The sequence below is a fragment of the Epargyreus clarus genome, unplaced genomic scaffold (assembly GCF_041222505.1).
Source record: "Epargyreus clarus isolate Ecla_fem2 unplaced genomic scaffold, WU_Ecla_fem_2.2 ptg000035l, whole genome shotgun sequence".
Classification (NCBI taxonomy): Eukaryota; Metazoa; Arthropoda; class Insecta; order Lepidoptera; family Hesperiidae; genus Epargyreus; species Epargyreus clarus.
Genome location: NW_027332240.1, coordinates 6,594,546 through 6,612,760, shown reverse-complemented (window position 1 = coordinate 6,612,760; position 18,215 = coordinate 6,594,546). Strand labels below are relative to the sequence as shown.

The window sequence follows — 18,215 nt, the reverse complement described above, 5'->3', positions numbered from 1 at the left end:
AAGTTATGTATGATAATTCCAAATTATTCTCAAATATAAAACGTCATCGAATTCGGTTCAGGAATCTTTCAATTAACTTAATTTATAATTGACAGTGTGCTAATTACATAAAACCTACATGGCGATTCCATTTAAACATTTTATCGATTTCGATATAAAAAACGAGACGTTCAGAAAAAAAATATTTTGCGGTCGGTGTGACTGTTAAGTGGAACGCGGTTAATAACAGCAACATCCCATTTTAACATATAATATAGTCTTATACAAAATAGATCTCCCAGGAACAAAGTATACTAAAACAAGTATTTAATTGCACTTTATTATTGGTTTATGTAATAACAGAACAGATATATTGTGTAGATACAAGTGCCAGTATGAAGATAACTTATTCGGGTGTATTGGCCACTCAGTGTAATATGGTCGAAATCCGACCAAAAGGCAATCACTAACCAAAAATCTTATGTGTTTAGATACTCGTCGAATACGGACGAAAAGACGCAAGTAATAGTATGCAAATAACCACCAACTCGGGTGTATTCAATAGTCTCCTTTCGATGTGGATTTGTCATATATGCTTAGTGCATACTCGTACACGTGGTATTCGTCTGTACTCGGTGACTATATAAACGTTACAACAGCTCCAATTAAAAAGTTATTCGCCTGTACTTGAGCATCGCGTTTACATATTCGTCACAGTTTGGCGAGTAATTCTAATCATTCTCTATAGTTGCGCCATTACGAACGTGCGATCTGAGCCATAAATCATTTTTATCATATCTCTCGCTCACACTTATATGCATAGGATACTCCCGCTCGCACTTCTAGTGGTGTGTGTAACAACAAAGAGATTTGTCGATAATCAATAGCAGGTAATCAATGAAAGGTTAAGGAAATAATGCAAAATATTTTAGCATGTATTTCTAATACTTGCTTTTTAACATACATTAGTAAAGATTACTCACTCCTAACAAGAAAACGTAACCAGTATTGAAAAATATTAAAAAAACGATATTTCTCCGCACTTTTTCTTCGATTTCGTGTTTTGCCGCATTGTTGGCATTGTTCCGCGTAAATTACACCATGAAGCCATTATGGTTGAGAGAATTTTCAGCCGTTTAAGCCATTTAATGGCTTCCTTCAATTACAAGGCGGTGAGATATCCATACTTATCTTTGCTTTTAAAACAAACAATATATTAATGGTTATACAACTTAAATTAATACAGTTAGTAGGTACCGCGTCGTTTATAGCTACTTGCGTCTGAGCGGCATCACTTTATCGATAACGAGTTGTGCGACATTGTCACATTCCTTTGACGTCATGTTTTATGACTCGGGTCGCACGTTTGTAATGGCCCAACTATAGTATAAAATTGCTTTATTAGAGTATTTGTATAGTCCGCGAGGTCTAAGCTGAGCTTTGCATTAGTGTGAGTGAACACAAAAGTAGTCTCAGATAAAAAACTTTCATAATCCAAAGTATTATTTTTTTGTTAGGTACATAAGTTGAAGAGGTATTCTTGTTTAAAAAAATATTTTTACAATATGAAATAAAATTAAGTAAATAAACTTTGTAGTATTTAAACCCACCATTTGTTTACAATGTACAATTTTATAATAAGAGCTTGTCACGACATATTTCGTGTCGTGAATTGAAAATAAAATTGTACAATGCAGAAAAATGGTGGATTTAACTACTACAAAGTTGATTTTCCTATTTTTTTTAATGTCTTCACATTTTTTATATGTTTCAATTTCACGAATTGTACCAAGTACCTATTAACGTTTAATTTTTAGTTAATTAAAAAACAAAATTGTGCTTTTTGAAATAACATTTCAACAAAAAAGATATTTTTAATATTATAAATTATTTTCTACATACACGTTCATTTATATTGAATGTCATTTTACTAATAAATCGAACACAAATACAAAATATTAAAAAATCAACATTTCTGCTACCAGTACAAGAAGTGAAGAAGATGCACGATTGCCAAAAAGCAGTATAAACCGGTTTAAACCTTTGTTCAGTTTTGTCTATGGTTCTACGTATTAATTATCTGTCGTTGGTATTAATTTTAATCTGTAGGATTAAAAGCATAGAGATTTTTAGTTTGAATTAGTTCGTTGTAGATCGTCGTTGTCGTCGTGTCGTTCGCGGTGGTTTATGCCGCCACCGGGATAAACTTGTTCGAGAAACTTCGGAGTCGTCGGTCTCGCTCGCGCATATTTGTCGTTTTAGTTATACTCCGAAGTAGAAGCCACTATTCGTATTCGTAGCGTTTCTTTTAAATTCGCGTTAACTTCATTGTTCGCGGTGCAACGTGCTGTAAGATTGACGCCACTAGAGAAGAGGAAGAAGGTAGAGGTAACTGGTAGACCATTCCGAGGTAAGACTAGCTAGCTCGAGCTTAGGGTGAGTTGAAGGTGCCTTATACCTAGTACAAGAGGCTGCGCCCATCAGCAGCAGGTGAGTGCGTGACCCTATAGCACTTTGCATCTTATTTTCGTATATACAGTCCACTTAACCTTCTTCGGGACACGATCATCTTGTCCATCGAAGAGAGGAACATTCAGTTCCTTATTTGTTCTAACGGCCGCGGAAATCTTAATATTTTAGGTCTCGGAGCCGAATCATAACATTTTTGGTCTTCGCGCCGAATCTAACAACCTTTTTTTTTATAATATAGAAGTAGCAGACAAGCGTGCAGTCCCCTTGATGGTAAGTGGCTACTGCCGCCCATGGACATCTGTAATCAACCCCAGATAGGATTAGACATTCCTACCTGGGGTCGGCCACAGATGCGCCGCTACCCGTGAGGACTAAGCTGGAACGCCTCGGAAAAGTCTGTCTCCCTTACCACACCCTTCAAACCGGAACACAGCAGCGTCTAACACTGCTGTTATTAGGTAGAAATAGGTGTGGCGGTGGTGTAAATTTGACTTCACATACACTATCCATGTGCACTCACACAAATGCAAAGCTCAGCTTAAGCCTCGTGGACTATACCAGGATACCATAAAGTCTAAGGTAAACCTGGATCAGGTGGTGCCATGCAATTGCCATCGGGATACCGTTTCTTGTAAGCAGCCACTAGATCAGGATCAACTAGCCTCACTCCATCCACTTGGTTGCCTAGTGTTATCCTGAAATTAACATAATATTTATTTATTTATTAGTTGCACCATACATTAGTAAAGATTACTCACTCCTAAAAAAAAAATGTTCCCAGTTTTGACAATTGAAATGTCACTGTTATCTATTTTCGTGTTTGAAAAATATTAAGAAAATGTAGATTTTAAAGTATTTACTAATGTAACGATATTTCTCCGCACTTTTTCTTCGATTTCGTGTTGTTTTTGCACCACTTAACTGCACATCGGCAATGTTCCGCGTAAATTACACCACGACAGTCGGGGACGTAATGAGAAAGCCGTCAGCCATTTTACGTATGTGTCAGCCACTTGTGGCCTTCTTCAATAACAAAGCGGTGAGATATCTTTACTAATCTATGAGTTGCACCAACAAAGTGTACACCATCTCCTCCAATAAATAATTAACAAAATAAATAAGCCTATCACTGCTGTTAATAACAGAAATAGGTATGACGGTGGTTCTACCTTCAAAATATGCATCAAAATTTATATAAACATTAAGTTACTTACCAATTAGGTTGAACATTGTGTGGACGACCGAATAACTCTATTTTTCTCGTACCAGGACTGAGCCGTTCTGAAAATAAAAACAGACTTTATAATCCAACTATAGTCTGATTTATTAGTAAAATGACATCCATTATAAATAACTGTGAATGTGGCGAATACTTTAAAATACCAAAAACATATTTTTTGTTCAAATGTCATTTATAGAATACATTTTTTTTTTGTAAATCAACTAAAAATGAAACGTTAATACTTGGTACAATTCATGAAACAGAAACGTAGAAAATTTTTAAGACAGACTAAAAATTAAAATATAAGGAAAATAAACTCTATAGTAGTCAAATCCACCATTTTTCTACATTGTTCAATTTTCAATTCACAGACTTACCTCTGATTCTATCTAGACTGATAAATTTCGTGCCAGGCCCTTAATATAAAATTGTACAATTGAACAAAAAGGTGTGTTTATATACTACATAGTTTATTTACTTTTTTTTTATTTGCATATTATAAATATATTTATTACAATCATTTTTTAAACAAGAATACCTTTTCAACTTATGTACCTAACTAAAAATGATAAAAAATATTTTTGAAAGTTTTTGATGTGAAACATCTATAGCCGCACGTAAAACCGATTTCTGGCGTGGCGACGCATGCCGTGGCGACGCTATACGATGGTATATATATACAGTCTATATGCAGTAGTGTGTACGGTGTGGCGACGCGTCGCCATGCGCAATCGACTGTGCGATTCTCTCCCACTCGATCTGGCGTTAAGCCATCTTTCTCGCTACACTGAGCTCGAATACCTATAGTGTATACTCCGTAGTGTACACAGTGTTGTTTACTACAGTAAACATAACCTGTGTTTTACTTGAAAACAAATTAAGGCAACATCGAATATTACTATTACCGAAGTCACTGATTAAACGAATTAAGTAGTCACGATTTGAAATAAATTCGTAAATTTTTGTATTTAATGAAAATAAATGTTTATTCAATAAATAGTCATCGTTATCTGGAAAAAAATCGTAATATTTTATTTTATCATTATGACATATTTAGTGCCTATCACAATATGCTCTTTTCTGCATATTACTTTTACAAAATAATGTCGATGTTTCACATCTGCCAGGCGTCCCGTGACGGCTCACATTATTTTTTTTATCTGAGACTACTTTTGTGTTCACTCACACTAATGCAAAGCTCAGCTTAGACCTCGTGGACTATACCACTAAGAACAAGCGTGGCACTTAACAATACACAAAATGGTCAATTAAGAGAACCTTACCAATAATGCCATATATCTCATCCGGCTTATGCGAAGTCGCGCGGACTTCAGCAACGATCACATCACAATCCAACCCTCTGTTCAGGTTTTCGGGGTTGCCTTTCATCCCTACCTGAGAAAAAATAATTAACAAATTAATAATAACATAATGAGTATTTATTTACTATTAATAATAAGCTATAATAGCTTAAAAATGGTAGAACCTCTGGTGTCCGACTTCGGCGGCACCACCGCCACACCTATTTCTGTTATAACAGCAGTGTTAAGCGCTGCTGTGTTCTGGTTTGAAGGGTGTGGTAAGGGAGACATACTTTTTTGAGACGTTCCAGCTTAGTCCTCAGGGGTAGCGGCGCATCTGTGGCCGACCTCAGGTAGGAATGTCTAATCCTATCTGGGGTTGATTACAGATGTCCATGGGCGGCAGTAATCATTTACCATCAGGTGGACTGCATGCTCGTCTACTTCTAATTTAAAAAAAATCCCTCCCCTTACGTACTTCTATTTTATACGGACAAAAGACCTACCCTGCTGGAGATCCTCATACTCACCAAGCAGTGCTCCTTGCCGTGGTTGAGCCAGTGTCCGGTGCGGCCCGTCCTGATGATGCGCTGCAGCTGGTTGGTCTTCACCCAGATCAGCTCGTCCACACGCTCGTAGCCCCACAGCTTCAGGCACTCGCGCCCTAGCTCCATTGCTCTACAACCAATATTGGAAAACGGAGTAAAAACCACGAAATTTCGAAAATTGATATTAAGTTGATTGGGGAAGTGTCTCCATCACAGCTATTTATTGTGTAAAGCAGTATAGTCGGTGCCAAACTGCTAGTCTGCTCTGAATATAGAAGCGATTCGCGCAATAGCAAATTGTAGATATTAGCGGTACGAAGACCGCTGCCCGCTCTCGCCCGCGGATACATAGCTGCGTTAGTGTGCCCTTATGTTACGGACTATATGCTAGCTAAACCTGCGCGCAACAACTTCAGAGCGGACTAGAAGTTTAGCGCAGACTATACGAAAAAATGTAAATTAATGCTGCTACCTCTAGTATTTTGAGAACCCCTCTCAGGGCTCACATATTGCTTACATTTTGTTGTAAGTTGTGTGTATTTCGCAATAAATAAATAAATAAATGTTAATACCTGCCGGTGACCCAGAGGAAGATGAGCCCGCTGTCCTGCAGCTGCGGCACGCCCAGACATCTCATCTCATCATCAGACATGGTGCCATAAGGCAGCTCCATGTGGATATCCCAGGGTGGGTCCGCCATTATCACCGCGAATTTACCTACAAACATAACAAGGAACTATAACGTTTTATAGTATTTTCTTTCTTTATTTAAAAAAGCTGTGAGAGCCTAGCTTCTCAATCAAGGGTTCAAATCCTAAGCAAGCGCTTCTATTTTTTCCAAGTTATGTGCGTATTAGAGATTATAACTTGCTTTAACGGTAAAAGAAAATATCGTGAGGAAACCTGTATGCACACTTGGCTAGCGCCAAGATAACAAGATGTTATCTTTCGAGTTAACAGGATATTGTATATTTCACGCAAAATTTGAATTCTAGTAAATGCATGAAAATTAATATAAACTAAAATTAGTAGTGTCACGCTTTATCTCATTTAAAACATTATGCTATAAGTTACAATTAATTACATTGAAGTTTTCAGTGATATTTTAAATCTGGTTTGGCCAACAAATTATACTAAATGATGCTAAAAATTACAACAACATTGCAATTAAAGCTCAAATAATTTTACACATTTAATTGTAATTTTAATAAATTGACAATTTTAATCATTGACTACATATAATACGATTATAATCACCCAAGAACGTCATATCCAAGTATCTGAGGTCGCACTGTATCCACTGCGGGGGGGTGAGCGTGAGCGCCCCGTCGGGCTTCGCGGCGCCGTTGGGGCCCTTCGCCGCCGGCTCCGGGGGCTTCACCAGGCTCGGGTCTGCGTTGTCCACCTCGTAGTGCACGTATCTGATTAGAATGGTGAAGATTAGTGATATGTGTTGTACATAAATCGTTAAATTTATTTCGTACAATAGTGACGTTTCAATCAAGTACAAGATAGTGTTTGATAGTGATGATCATCAATACTTTATTTTTTTACAGTTTTGTATGAGTCTCCTCAGAATGAAAAGGATTTGGGTATGCATGTGTGTGTATTGGGTATGTGTGAGATAAAGAGAGATAGAGAAAGACGATCACGCAAAGTAGGAAAAGAAAGAGAGGGATGTGTGAGATATGTGTCCCTCTTTGTGTATTTTATATGTGTTAGCATATGTACGTGAATGTAGACTAGGAGTACATGTTAGTTTGATGTATTAGTTATCTGAGATGTGTGTGATATATCTGTGAGAGCGTGAATGTGATGATGATGAGGTTCAAACCTGGTGGTCTGAAGTAGCTCCAACTCATCTAGAGTACCGTTAGCTTAAGTTTGCCATTGTATAAAACATTTATTAAAAAAAAAGATGTTATGGAGTTTCTTTCGCCGCTTCTTCTCCATAACGAAACACCTTGTGAAGTGATGGTAGTTGTATTGACATTCAAAAAGTGCTCTGTAAAGAACCTATTTTGAATTAATTGATTTGATGATGATTATGTATGTACCTATATGGGTCTATATGCGTGTAGCTACAACTCGCGTTAATTTATAATTATCTACGGAGTTTATGGTCGACCGTCCTTCAAACTTATTTACCAACGATAGCGTTGTTTAAAGCCCCATCACTCACTTGCAGCTGTCCATGTGAAAGCAGGTGTTAAGGAAGGAGCAGTCTCCAAGCGTTTCATCCGTGTGCGACTGTATGATCTTGCGGAAGTGCAGTTTGCTGCAGCCATTCGCCGCCTGGCGGGAACACTCCGCGCGGGTGCCGTGAGGACAGAACTCCATGACCTGCGCACCTGGGGTGAGAAATGAAGAGTTAAACCACACCGGTACTTTCAAATAAAAAAAAGAATTTTCCAAATCTGTTCATAAGTGACGAAGTAATATAGTGTTAGTCACATCACAATGACATATACAGACCACATAATTGCCATTAATTGTTGATAATTCATGTCACGTTTATATTCTTATTGAATTGATATATTTCTCTAATATTCAGTCTTGCTTTGAGTGATATTTGCAATGCCTTTTGTATTGGAAGTGTGATAAATTATCCAGTAATTTGATTATGTATTGTTGTAAAGTATTATTGTAAAAGATATATTATATTTTTGGAATCCCTTCTGAGAGTTGTAATATTAATAATGCTCATTATACAGTTTAATTAAAACCTCTTTTTTTATTTTGTTAAAAACAAGCAATCAAGTATGTTATCTACTAATCGGCCACAAATGTGTTGTCACTCCTGAAGACTGAAAGAAAATTGAATGCCTCAGGTAAGTATGTCTCCTTTACCACACCCTTGAAACCATAACACAGCAGTGCTTAACACAGAAATAGGTGGGTCAGTGGCGCCTCGGAGTCAAACCACAAAGGGCTCTATGGTGGTAGAGCCACACTAATAATTTCAGCTTACCTCCTTGACTCTTGAACTTATCGGCTAGCGACTTCTCTTTAGCAGTGGGTTTGCTTAGCAGGTCCATAATTTCTTCTCCTACTCTCTTGACTGCCTTCTCTCTACTGGACGGCATCGCTAATAAAGACTGAAATAATTAGAAACTTAATTAAATCTATATAAATAATAATAATAGCAATCTCACTCAATATTTCTGAGAAATATGTGAACAATCAATTTGGAATACTTGTTTAGTAGTTCTAAAATAACATAATATGAATATTGCAATTCAAATATTATTTGATTGAAAAGTGGTAGAACCTTTAGTGGTTCTACTTTGTAGGCACCACCACCATATTTATTTCTGCATAATAATAGCAGTGTTATGTGCTGTATTCTGGTTTGAAAGGTGTGGTAACAGAGACATAATAATGTGAGGAGTTCCAATTTAGTCCTCCGGAGTAGCGGCGCGTCTGTGGCCGATCATAGATAGGACTTTAATTGTATCTGAGGTTGATTACAACAAAACATACATTTAATGACCATCGTATTTAAAGTCAGCTAAAATTCAGCTACTAACAATCTGTTTGCTTGAAATACATGCTTAGGCAAATAAATTTTGTAGCGAAAACTTGCCATAATGTCAGTGTCGCCTTTAGTTGCCTTCTTTTCGTCAGTGGAGGGTTTCGACACTTTCGGAGCGGAGCTTTCATCTGTCGTAGTGTTACCTAAAATTCATAGGAAGTAATTAAAAAAAAACATAATGCCTGAAACTAATTTTCTAACTCTCCTCCTCCCCAAATATCTATTTGCACAATGCGAAGTAAATAAAAATAAAAATGATTTGTGGTCTTCACATTAAAATCCAAGATCTTTCACCTATAACTTCACTTAAATAAGAATTTAATTCAAAGAAAAAATTCAAACATGATATATACCTTTTCGTTTGGTAGTTTGGTTCTGTTCTTCAATCAAAGCTGCCAGCACTGCAGCTAATCTTACCGACTCCGCACTGACTACTTCTATACCTGCATCTGTCGTAGCTTCCGTGGGCTCTTTTATTCTAAAAGGTAAAACAAAGTTAATAATGTTATCATAATGAATTTTCTTTTTTAAGTAAATGTAAAGAGGTATTGTTTTCATGAATTAACATACTAATGGAGCATTTGGTCGATCTAAGGGAACGTACCCATACTACGTGACCCATTTTGGGGGGGGAGGGAGGTCTTTAAAATGTTACGCTGAATCACAGGAGCGGGGGGGGGGGGTCTTAGATTTTTGTCACGTAGTCGAATTCATCAAGTGAAATCTCGCGCTTTTTTTTACTACATTTAAATATGGCGCGGAGTGTTTAGTGCTTCTTGAACTCTCAGTTGGTGGCGCTGACGCACATAATATGTCGAAACGTCAACTGATTTAATGAAAACAGACACTCTTTGTCAGACAGTTTGCAGTTTAGTGAAGTTGTCAAGTAAGTCGACGAGAATCCGTGCTACAGGCCTATACAATGTCGTTGTACGATCGGCTGTATAAAACTTCACAAAAAATTCACGTAACAATACTACGTAACAATTTGAGGGGGGGGGGGGGGTGTCTTAGCATATACTACGGGTGGTCACCGATGGGGGGTAGGGGTTGAAAAATATTAAAAAATAGGTCACGTAGTATGGGTACCCTTGTGCCCACCCTTAGCCAACATTAATTAAGCCCAAACAACATTGGAGAACTACCGGTTTTGTATATTGTATGTTATTGTATATTGTATGTATATTGTACCATGAATATGTACCATGTACAGTAATACCTCGAACTTACACGATTGGTGGGACCGAGTGATAACCGCGTAGCGCTGTTTGTCCACCAGCCACGATACTAAGCCGATACCGATAAATAATTAATGACGGCGCCGAAGTAGCGTACATACATTTACTATAGCAGCTTGTCCACCGCACGTCCGTCAACCGAGCACCGTCATCCCATAGTATGTCGGGGTATGCATATACATAACATGGTATGGTATGATTTCGAATGTGTTCACTTCGCGCAACAAATAGAATTGTTTACATGAATAATTGTAGGGTTAGTAAGCTTATTTTTTATAATCGGGAATTGCGGGACACTCAAACCATAGGAGAATCGACGAGATTTAAAAATCGCGTAACTTCGAATTCGCGTAAGTCGGGGTATTACTTATATTGAATTAGAACACTGAAGAGCTTGACACTGTCTTTAAAGTCATAACCAAAAATTTTATTATTCTACTATTATTTACACTGTTTGGAATCAGTTACGATTTTCGAAAATATTCAAGTGACTTACGTAATAAGTTTCTGCGTGGCAAACTTATGCAGCAAGCTAGCAACAATCCCCGTGTCGACATCGCCCAAGCCGGGCAGCAGAGCAGCTGCCGTGGCTGGCAATTGTAGCTGCATGTCTGATAAGACTTGGAGCAGTCGGACTTCTAGCGATGTGGATGGTACCGGTGGTTTTTGTTTCTCTACAGATGTAGCTGGAATTTAAAGTAAAATGAGTGAGTATCCTCGTACTTTTATGTGTTAATTGGTTGGTAGCTACATATTGTATAGTGTACACCTATACCGTATAAATTAATATAAATTTGAAGTTAGCATATTTTCAGTTATAATTTGTCCGATCCTCAATCTCCCAAAGGTTTATTTCTAAAATTATATGTTGTGTTTATAATGCATACCACATTGACAAAAACCAGACCCCACAACAAACACATATATTCATTATAGGTGCATTGAAAGACACATGTGACCATATTCAGGTGATAAGGTGACAAGTTACCATGTCCTTTAACTTTAGGTAACGTTTAACTGAAAGGTGGTAAAACTTTTAAAGTGACTTAACCTAACTGACCGGCCAGACTGATATCTAAATGATGAATTTAGACTTCTGTTCTGGATCTGGGTGTTGGTGTATTCGTTTTTGTGCGTGCCCATGGGGGATGCCACGACACAGCATAGATCGTAGTGGTCTCACATGAGAGTAGAAAGCTTTATTATTACTATGAATTTAGTTTAGTAACAGCTGCAGCAGTAACTAATAAACATCAGGTAGCCTGACATGATCTCTGTGTCCTTTATATAACCAAAACCCTTACATTCAGTTTTCGCCGACGCTGGGCTGGACACCGACCGATCCTTGCTGCTCGGCGACCCTTCCTTCTCCCCAGGAACCAAGTTGGCGCCCAAAATGTTCTGCCGCTCTTTCTTCCGCTTCTCCAACTTCTCCCGTAAGCTGTTCCGCTTAATCTTCACCGCTTGGATCTCCTCCCACGCGTCAGACATCGCTATTTCGCCGGCACCCAAAAAAAAATAACCTTCACAAAATTTACTGGTTTAAACTACATTATTTAATAGTTATAAGGAAATTTGTGCAGCAGTATGGAGGGAAATCATTTTCAAAATGCTGTATATCAAATTTAATTTTAATAATACTGAACTCAAACAACTACTTTCGAGGAAGTTATGACATTAATAATATTTAATAATAATAATAATTGTCAATGTCATTGACATTGACTACTCTTGACATGAGTTTAATTTGTTCACAATTGACAGATTAATGACAAAAATTGAAGTTTTGTAATATCTCATTACAAAACTTAATTTAAATAAAATAAAAATTATATTATTTCCGAATTAAAAGTTACAATAATATAAATATTTGTAGGTAATAGTATCTGTCATTAAATAAAAAAAACACTGAAATCATTTAAATTACGAATATGTCTTTAGAGCATCTACTAACTGTGCACAAAGATACTTAGGTAGTGTGCGTCATATCAATCATCATTCAATACTTTAATAACTTGTGTTAATAACAGACTCTGAGAGCATAGAATCGCATTTATTTCATTATTCAGCATAGCATAGAATAGCATTTATTTCAGTTTTTTTTTTATCTGAAAAAGCCACTGGCAGAATAATTAAATTTATTGTCACTGGCAGATAACTGAATAATTCTTTTTATTATTTTTCTTATTATTTACGTCTGCTTTTAAAGAGTTATCAAGAAGACCAAAGCAGTAAATAATAAATCTTTGAGACGTAATTATTCCTAATAATTTATTGTGTCAAGTTAATATTTAATGTGACTATGTTTGCACCTGAGTTAAGATCGCATTGCCAAAGAGTGTGCGCCCTCTACAAACAGGCTTGTCGAATGATTGATAATTATTACCACGCTAAGTAAGTTATTTGTTTTAGGATTTCTCTAAACCAGATTACGCACCAGCATCTCCTCTTCATTTGTGGCGGTTAAATACGTACAATAACAAGCGATTTTCGTCATGAACCCATTATTGTCACACTGCTGGGCACGGATCTCCTTTCAAAATGAGAAGGATTAGGCCTACCTTGTATATAATAATAATCTGTGATTAGGCCATAGTCCACCACGGTGGCCAATTGCGTATTGGTAGACTTCACATACCTTTGAGATTTTTTTTATATAAATCTCTCAGGTATGCAAGTTTCCTCACGATGTTTTCCTTCACCGAAAGCAACAACAAGCACCTTTTAAGCAACTGATAATTAAAAAAAAGGTATACTAAACTCAAAAGTGCACGGTTAATCATAACCGCTGGTAGCCGATAGTACGTAGGAGGAATAAGGTTTAAGTTTGCACAAATCGTTTTTATTATTCTCTTTTGCTCTTGTCTTCTATGTTCTATAAATTCGTTGTAACCCTGTTATTGCCTGGCATGCCTTCTGGGCCCTGCTTCCTGCTGAGCATAGTTCTCTTTTTAGAGTTGGATACTTCACTTCACGGACTTCACACATCTTTGAGAAGTTTCAGGCAGGCTTTTTCGCGTTGTTTTCCTTCAACGATGTAGCAAGTGATATTTAATTTCTAATATGCTAGTAACTTTGAAAAATCCGAGGTATGTAGGATTCGATCTTGGACCATAAAGTATAGTGACGTATACAGGACCCTCGATTAGAGCTAGAGCTTATTTAAATATAATCGTATGTCCTTACGTCTTATCTAAATTTTGTTTTTAGGCAACTTATTCGTTACCATCGAGTTATTTTAAGGAGCGAGTTCGACAATAATAAGTGCGTCTGCGACCCTAAAGATCAGCGCCGATTGTTGTGGATGGGGGAGTATGAACTATCTAGGCAGAGGCATCCAATGCCAATAAAATGTTATTAATTTTTATATTTAAATATATTAATTTTGTATTGAAGGTGGCAGAACTCTTTGTGGTTCGAGTCTGGCAGCACCACCGCCTAACCTATTTCTTGGTGCCTACAAAACCTATTTATTTGGTGTCTGTTTAATCTTGTTTTATAATATTATTTTAAAAATTGTATTATTGTATTTAGTAGGTTTTTGAATTTCAAATTAATTTTTAATTTTCAGTTCCTCAATCGGTAGGTGGTGTGGCTCACGAGCGGATTGTGACACCACCTGATTGGATCCTAGACTATTGGCATCCGCTGGAGAAGGCCCAGTATCCTGAATACTTTCAAAGACGCGAGTGTGCAAAATGCACTTACATTAATTATTGGAATAATAACATTTTAATGTGAATTTTTATTTCGCTATAATAAAGCTATATTCTTTAACTTTCATTTATTTCGTTTTAATATGAAGACCGTAGAGTATGTTGTGTGCTTATTCAGGCTTATATCTCAAAAATCGGATGAATGCAATATCGCAAGTCATGCGTCAAGAGGATGGCTAGGTCCAGGCCCGCGTCAGATACACGGACGTATGCTCCGTTCACCAGTGCAAGAGCACCAACTAATATTTTGAAATATGATAATAATATGATTATTGAAAAGTAAAATAAATACAGAAGACAGAAGAAAATATTATCTAAAAGCAATAAATGGATAAAATTGATTGACTACTCAGTATTAATTTATTACATTAAAATATATAATTATTTGGCCTAAAAACTGTAAGTCAAGGCCACAAAAGAATACGTTGTCTATGAGTCTATGAGACGTCAATGCCAATTCACAATTGACATTTCACAGATTGAGAATTCGAAATATTATCCTTTCACGTGCATGTTTTGTGATTTTGTGTTGTTGTGTATTTTTGAATAAAAAATATAGATAGAGCTCTACATAATAATGTCGGAAGCAAAAGAAGATGCAAAAAAACCCATGACGGAAGAAGAAAGGTTACAACTATGTGAGAAATTGGATAAAGAACTTGATGATTTTATCAACAGTTTAGAACGTAAGCGGTATACTGAAGGGTGGCCGGAGGACCGATGGGAGGTAAGGTACTATACATATAAACTTTATATAAATTGGCTTTAAGTAATATATTTTTTACAATTTAATAATTGTATATGTCGCACAAAATATCAAATAGCTTTTTCTGTTAGATAACCTTAAATATCAATATTGTGCGAATTTTCAAAACAGTAAACATATTTTATCAGTGAGTAGTGGACTTTATACTGCCAACCTCGTTAAGAACTTTGATTCTATCTGGGGTTGATTATAGGTGTCCATGAGTGGCACTGGCCCCTTACCATCAGGTTGACTGCAAGCTTGTGTGCTACTGCTATTATAAAAAAAGGTGGACTGTATGAATTCTATCAACATTGAAACTTTCCGCTTACCTAAATAACATAAATCTCATATTCTAATTTTAGGAAGAAATGGACAAACACCCATTCTTCATGAAGAGCGTACCAGAAGGTGATGAGATGTCTCCACTCGCCGAGGGTCTGGCGAAGCTGAAATATGACCCTGAGGAGAATACCCCATTGGAGCTAGCTACGAGCTACAAGGAGGATGGAAACTTTAATTTTAAGCATAAAAACTATAGATTGGCTATACTTGGGTAAGTTGGTCTTAGTGTTTTTACAGTAAATTTTTTGATGAACCGAGTGGAGGAGCGATCATCATACTGGTGTGAAGCACAGAGGGTTTCGGATTCGATCGCCGACCAGGCAGATGTCACAATTATGAATTTAGTTTTTTTTCATAATATAAGAGTAGCAGACGAACCTGCACTCGATAGTAAATGGCTTTTGCCCTATGGACAACTGTAATCAATCCCAGATAAGATTAGATTCTTATCTAAGATTACCCATAAATGCAAGGTTACTCTTGAGTACTAAAGTTGAATGCATAGGATAAGTATGTCCCCCTTACCAAATCCTTCAAACCAGAACACAGCAGCCATTAATCCTGTTGTTATCAGGCAGATATAAGTGTAACGTAAGATATAAGATGTTGCCGCTGGACTCAAATTACAGAGGGTACTTAGACCAATAATGATTCACAGATATACCGAAGGAATCAAGGCAAAATGTGATGATGCGGAAATGAATGCAAGCTTATACAACAACCGGGCAGCCTGCAACTGGTTTTTAAAGAATTACCGAACAGCACTATTCGACAGTGAGAGGGCTTTATCCTTCAATCCAAAGCATATTAAAGCGAGACTCAGGGCTGCTAAGTCGGCATTTGAAATAGCTAAGTACGATACATGTATTGCCCATTGTCAGATACTATATGAAGAACAACCAGACAATAAGGAAGTTGTCGATCTTCTCAATATGGCCAGAAAGAGACAAAAGATCCAGTTAAGAGATCAGAGGAAGAAAGATAGAGACGATAAGAATAAAAATGAACAGAGGGAAGGTGTAATCAAAGCGATAGTTCAGCGGGGTATAAAGATATCTAAATGTGATGGTAAGCTTGATATTGATTTAGGAAAGTTGGAGCCAACGTTACCAGGGGCACAGGATGCAATAGTACATATAGAAGATGGCATCTTGAAGTGGCCGGTGCTGTTCTTATATCCCGAGTATCAAATGACAGATTTCATAAGAGCTTGCCCAGAAAATGTGCCTCTATTATATCAACTTGAACAAGTGTTTCCGGCTCCGTGGGATAAAAATGACAAATACAGCTGCAACTCGATAAATGTTTACTTCGAGGGACACGACAAAATGCCACACATAATAGATCCGTCGAAGAATCTGGGTGAATTGTTAGTCGCTAAGTATTTTGAACTGAAGGCAGGCACACCATCGTTTTTCGTGTTTCCAAGGGGTAGTACGGTTGAGGCAAGGTTTTTGGAAAGTTATCTATAATTGATATAATCACTGTTTTTTGATGTGTAAATATTTTAGGACATAACAGTGTGACGGTAAAACGATATGCTCAGCTCAAATAAATTATATTTTAAGTGAAGATTACTTTTAAAGTGTACACTTACAGATATTATTTCAGCAATTAATAAATTGAAACCTTCTAATAATCCGGTAATCCGGACTATGGCCTAACTCACTTCTTCTTCTTTAACTAATAATTCTTTTTTTTCTTTAACTAATGGCTTCTCACTCTTAGAGGAGACCCGTGCCCGGCACTAGGACAATAATAGGTTGATGACGATGACTATGTTGACGCGTAATTTTTCATAACTTTTTGAAAATCAAGAGAAAAAATCTGAAAAATGTCAATTGTAATATCACCGAGGTTCTGAAAATTAAATAACATGGCAAACAACCGAAACTGGATTATTCGCCAGAGGTGTCGAAATCTGTGTATCAGTATATGCCTATATCCAGAGACTAAGCTCGTTAGAGGCCCGGGGCCAGTGGCGTAACAATACCAGAGATCTACAGTAAATTTATTGCATGGAGCCCTAAGAAATTTTCGATCACGAATACTTTCGTGATTGTTTCGTCTAAGCGACCCTTTTTTATGAACTTTCCGCGGATTATACATACTTCTTTGCTTACGTTTGAGCCCGCGGCCTCTCGGGCCAGGGGCCCCGTCAGGTCGGGGGCCCGTGGCATTTTGCTAGTCCTGCCTCTATAGTTACGCTACTACCCGGGATAGATATGTTGTATAAGGCCTCAAGTCTCGGAAGTTGACCTTATTTTGCAAACTTACAAATGCCTACAAGGGGATTTGGAGGTGCCTTCCCTTAATCCCCTATTGTCAATACGATAACAATTATATTCCTCAGCTAAGCACAAGTGAAGTCGAAACATAATGTGGTATATTTCAGTGTCAACTACATTGTGAATGTTGGTAGATACTACTTTTAGATTTAGGTGTGTAAGTTCATATGTGATATACTAATTTGTGGCAATGAAGCGAGTTATAACTCATTTATATTGGAGAAAGAAGAAAGATAACAGTCCAAGAATTATTGTGGGACTTTAATTGAAAACGTTTTACATTTTAATGTCATGCTAATGTGTGAAATAAAATTCTTGATACAAAAATATTTTATTTGTTTTATTTTTTTGGGAAACTTACAGCTAAATAAGTTATAAAAGAAGAATAGGGTACATAAAGGCCCATAAAAACTTTCCATCGAAAATTCACAAATAAAAATATAAAAAAACAGACGGAAATGGACACGTATACAGAAAAGATTTCGCCAAGTACGAGTCAAACGGCACGGATGGTTCCGTAGCACCAAATTTTCATTTATTTATTTTTTGTTTTATTATTTGTTATCATAGGGGCCATAGAAGTAAATCCATTGTGAAAATTTGAACTGTATCTATTCTGTTTCAATAGTTGCAATAATAGCCGAAGAAATGCGGGTTCTTGTAAGACTACCTCCAATAATTTTCAAGATATTTTTACTTTTAGTATTTGTTGTTATACTGGCCACAGTACAGTACATAAGTTTCTATCTATTATGTTTCAAGAGATAGAGCCCACGGGCAGACAGTGGAGGTTTCGTTTTTAACACTCTTTTATTAGATTGACCTG

The 18,215-nt window shown here is 36.9% G+C and overlaps 2 protein-coding genes across 3 annotated transcripts; one reads left to right on the top strand and one right to left on the bottom strand.

Annotated features, from left to right (window-relative positions):
* Positions 1 to 300: 300 nt before the first annotated feature.
* Positions 301 to 11,975, bottom strand: Mettl3 (methyltransferase like 3). Its single transcript, XM_073092110.1, has 12 exons — positions 11,600 to 11,975; positions 10,792 to 10,981; positions 9,411 to 9,535; positions 9,109 to 9,200; positions 8,494 to 8,620; positions 7,705 to 7,873; positions 6,780 to 6,943; positions 6,095 to 6,239; positions 5,505 to 5,652; positions 4,957 to 5,068; positions 3,666 to 3,732; positions 301 to 3,146 (listed from the first exon to the last, which is right to left on the bottom strand). Exons 1-12 carry the CDS (start codon positions 11,784 to 11,786, stop codon positions 3,026 to 3,028), a joined length of 1,647 nt encoding a protein of 548 aa, XP_072948211.1. The 5' UTR covers positions 11,787 to 11,975; the 3' UTR covers positions 301 to 3,025.
* A 2,507-nt stretch (positions 11,976 to 14,482) lies between these two features.
* Positions 14,483 to 17,718, top strand: Dpit47 (DNA polymerase interacting tpr containing protein of 47kD). 2 transcript variants are annotated; one of them, XM_073091863.1, is made up of 3 exons: positions 14,483 to 14,738; positions 15,122 to 15,312; positions 15,760 to 17,718. In XM_073091863.1, exons 1-3 carry the CDS (start codon positions 14,589 to 14,591, stop codon positions 16,571 to 16,573), a joined length of 1,155 nt encoding a protein of 384 aa, XP_072947964.1. In that variant the 5' UTR covers positions 14,483 to 14,588; the 3' UTR covers positions 16,574 to 17,718. The 2 variants fall into 2 exon arrangements, with proteins under 2 accessions (XP_072947964.1, XP_072947965.1); XM_073091864.1 differs by having other exon boundaries at positions 14,604 to 14,743.
* The last annotated feature ends 497 nt before the right edge of the window (positions 17,719 to 18,215 follow it).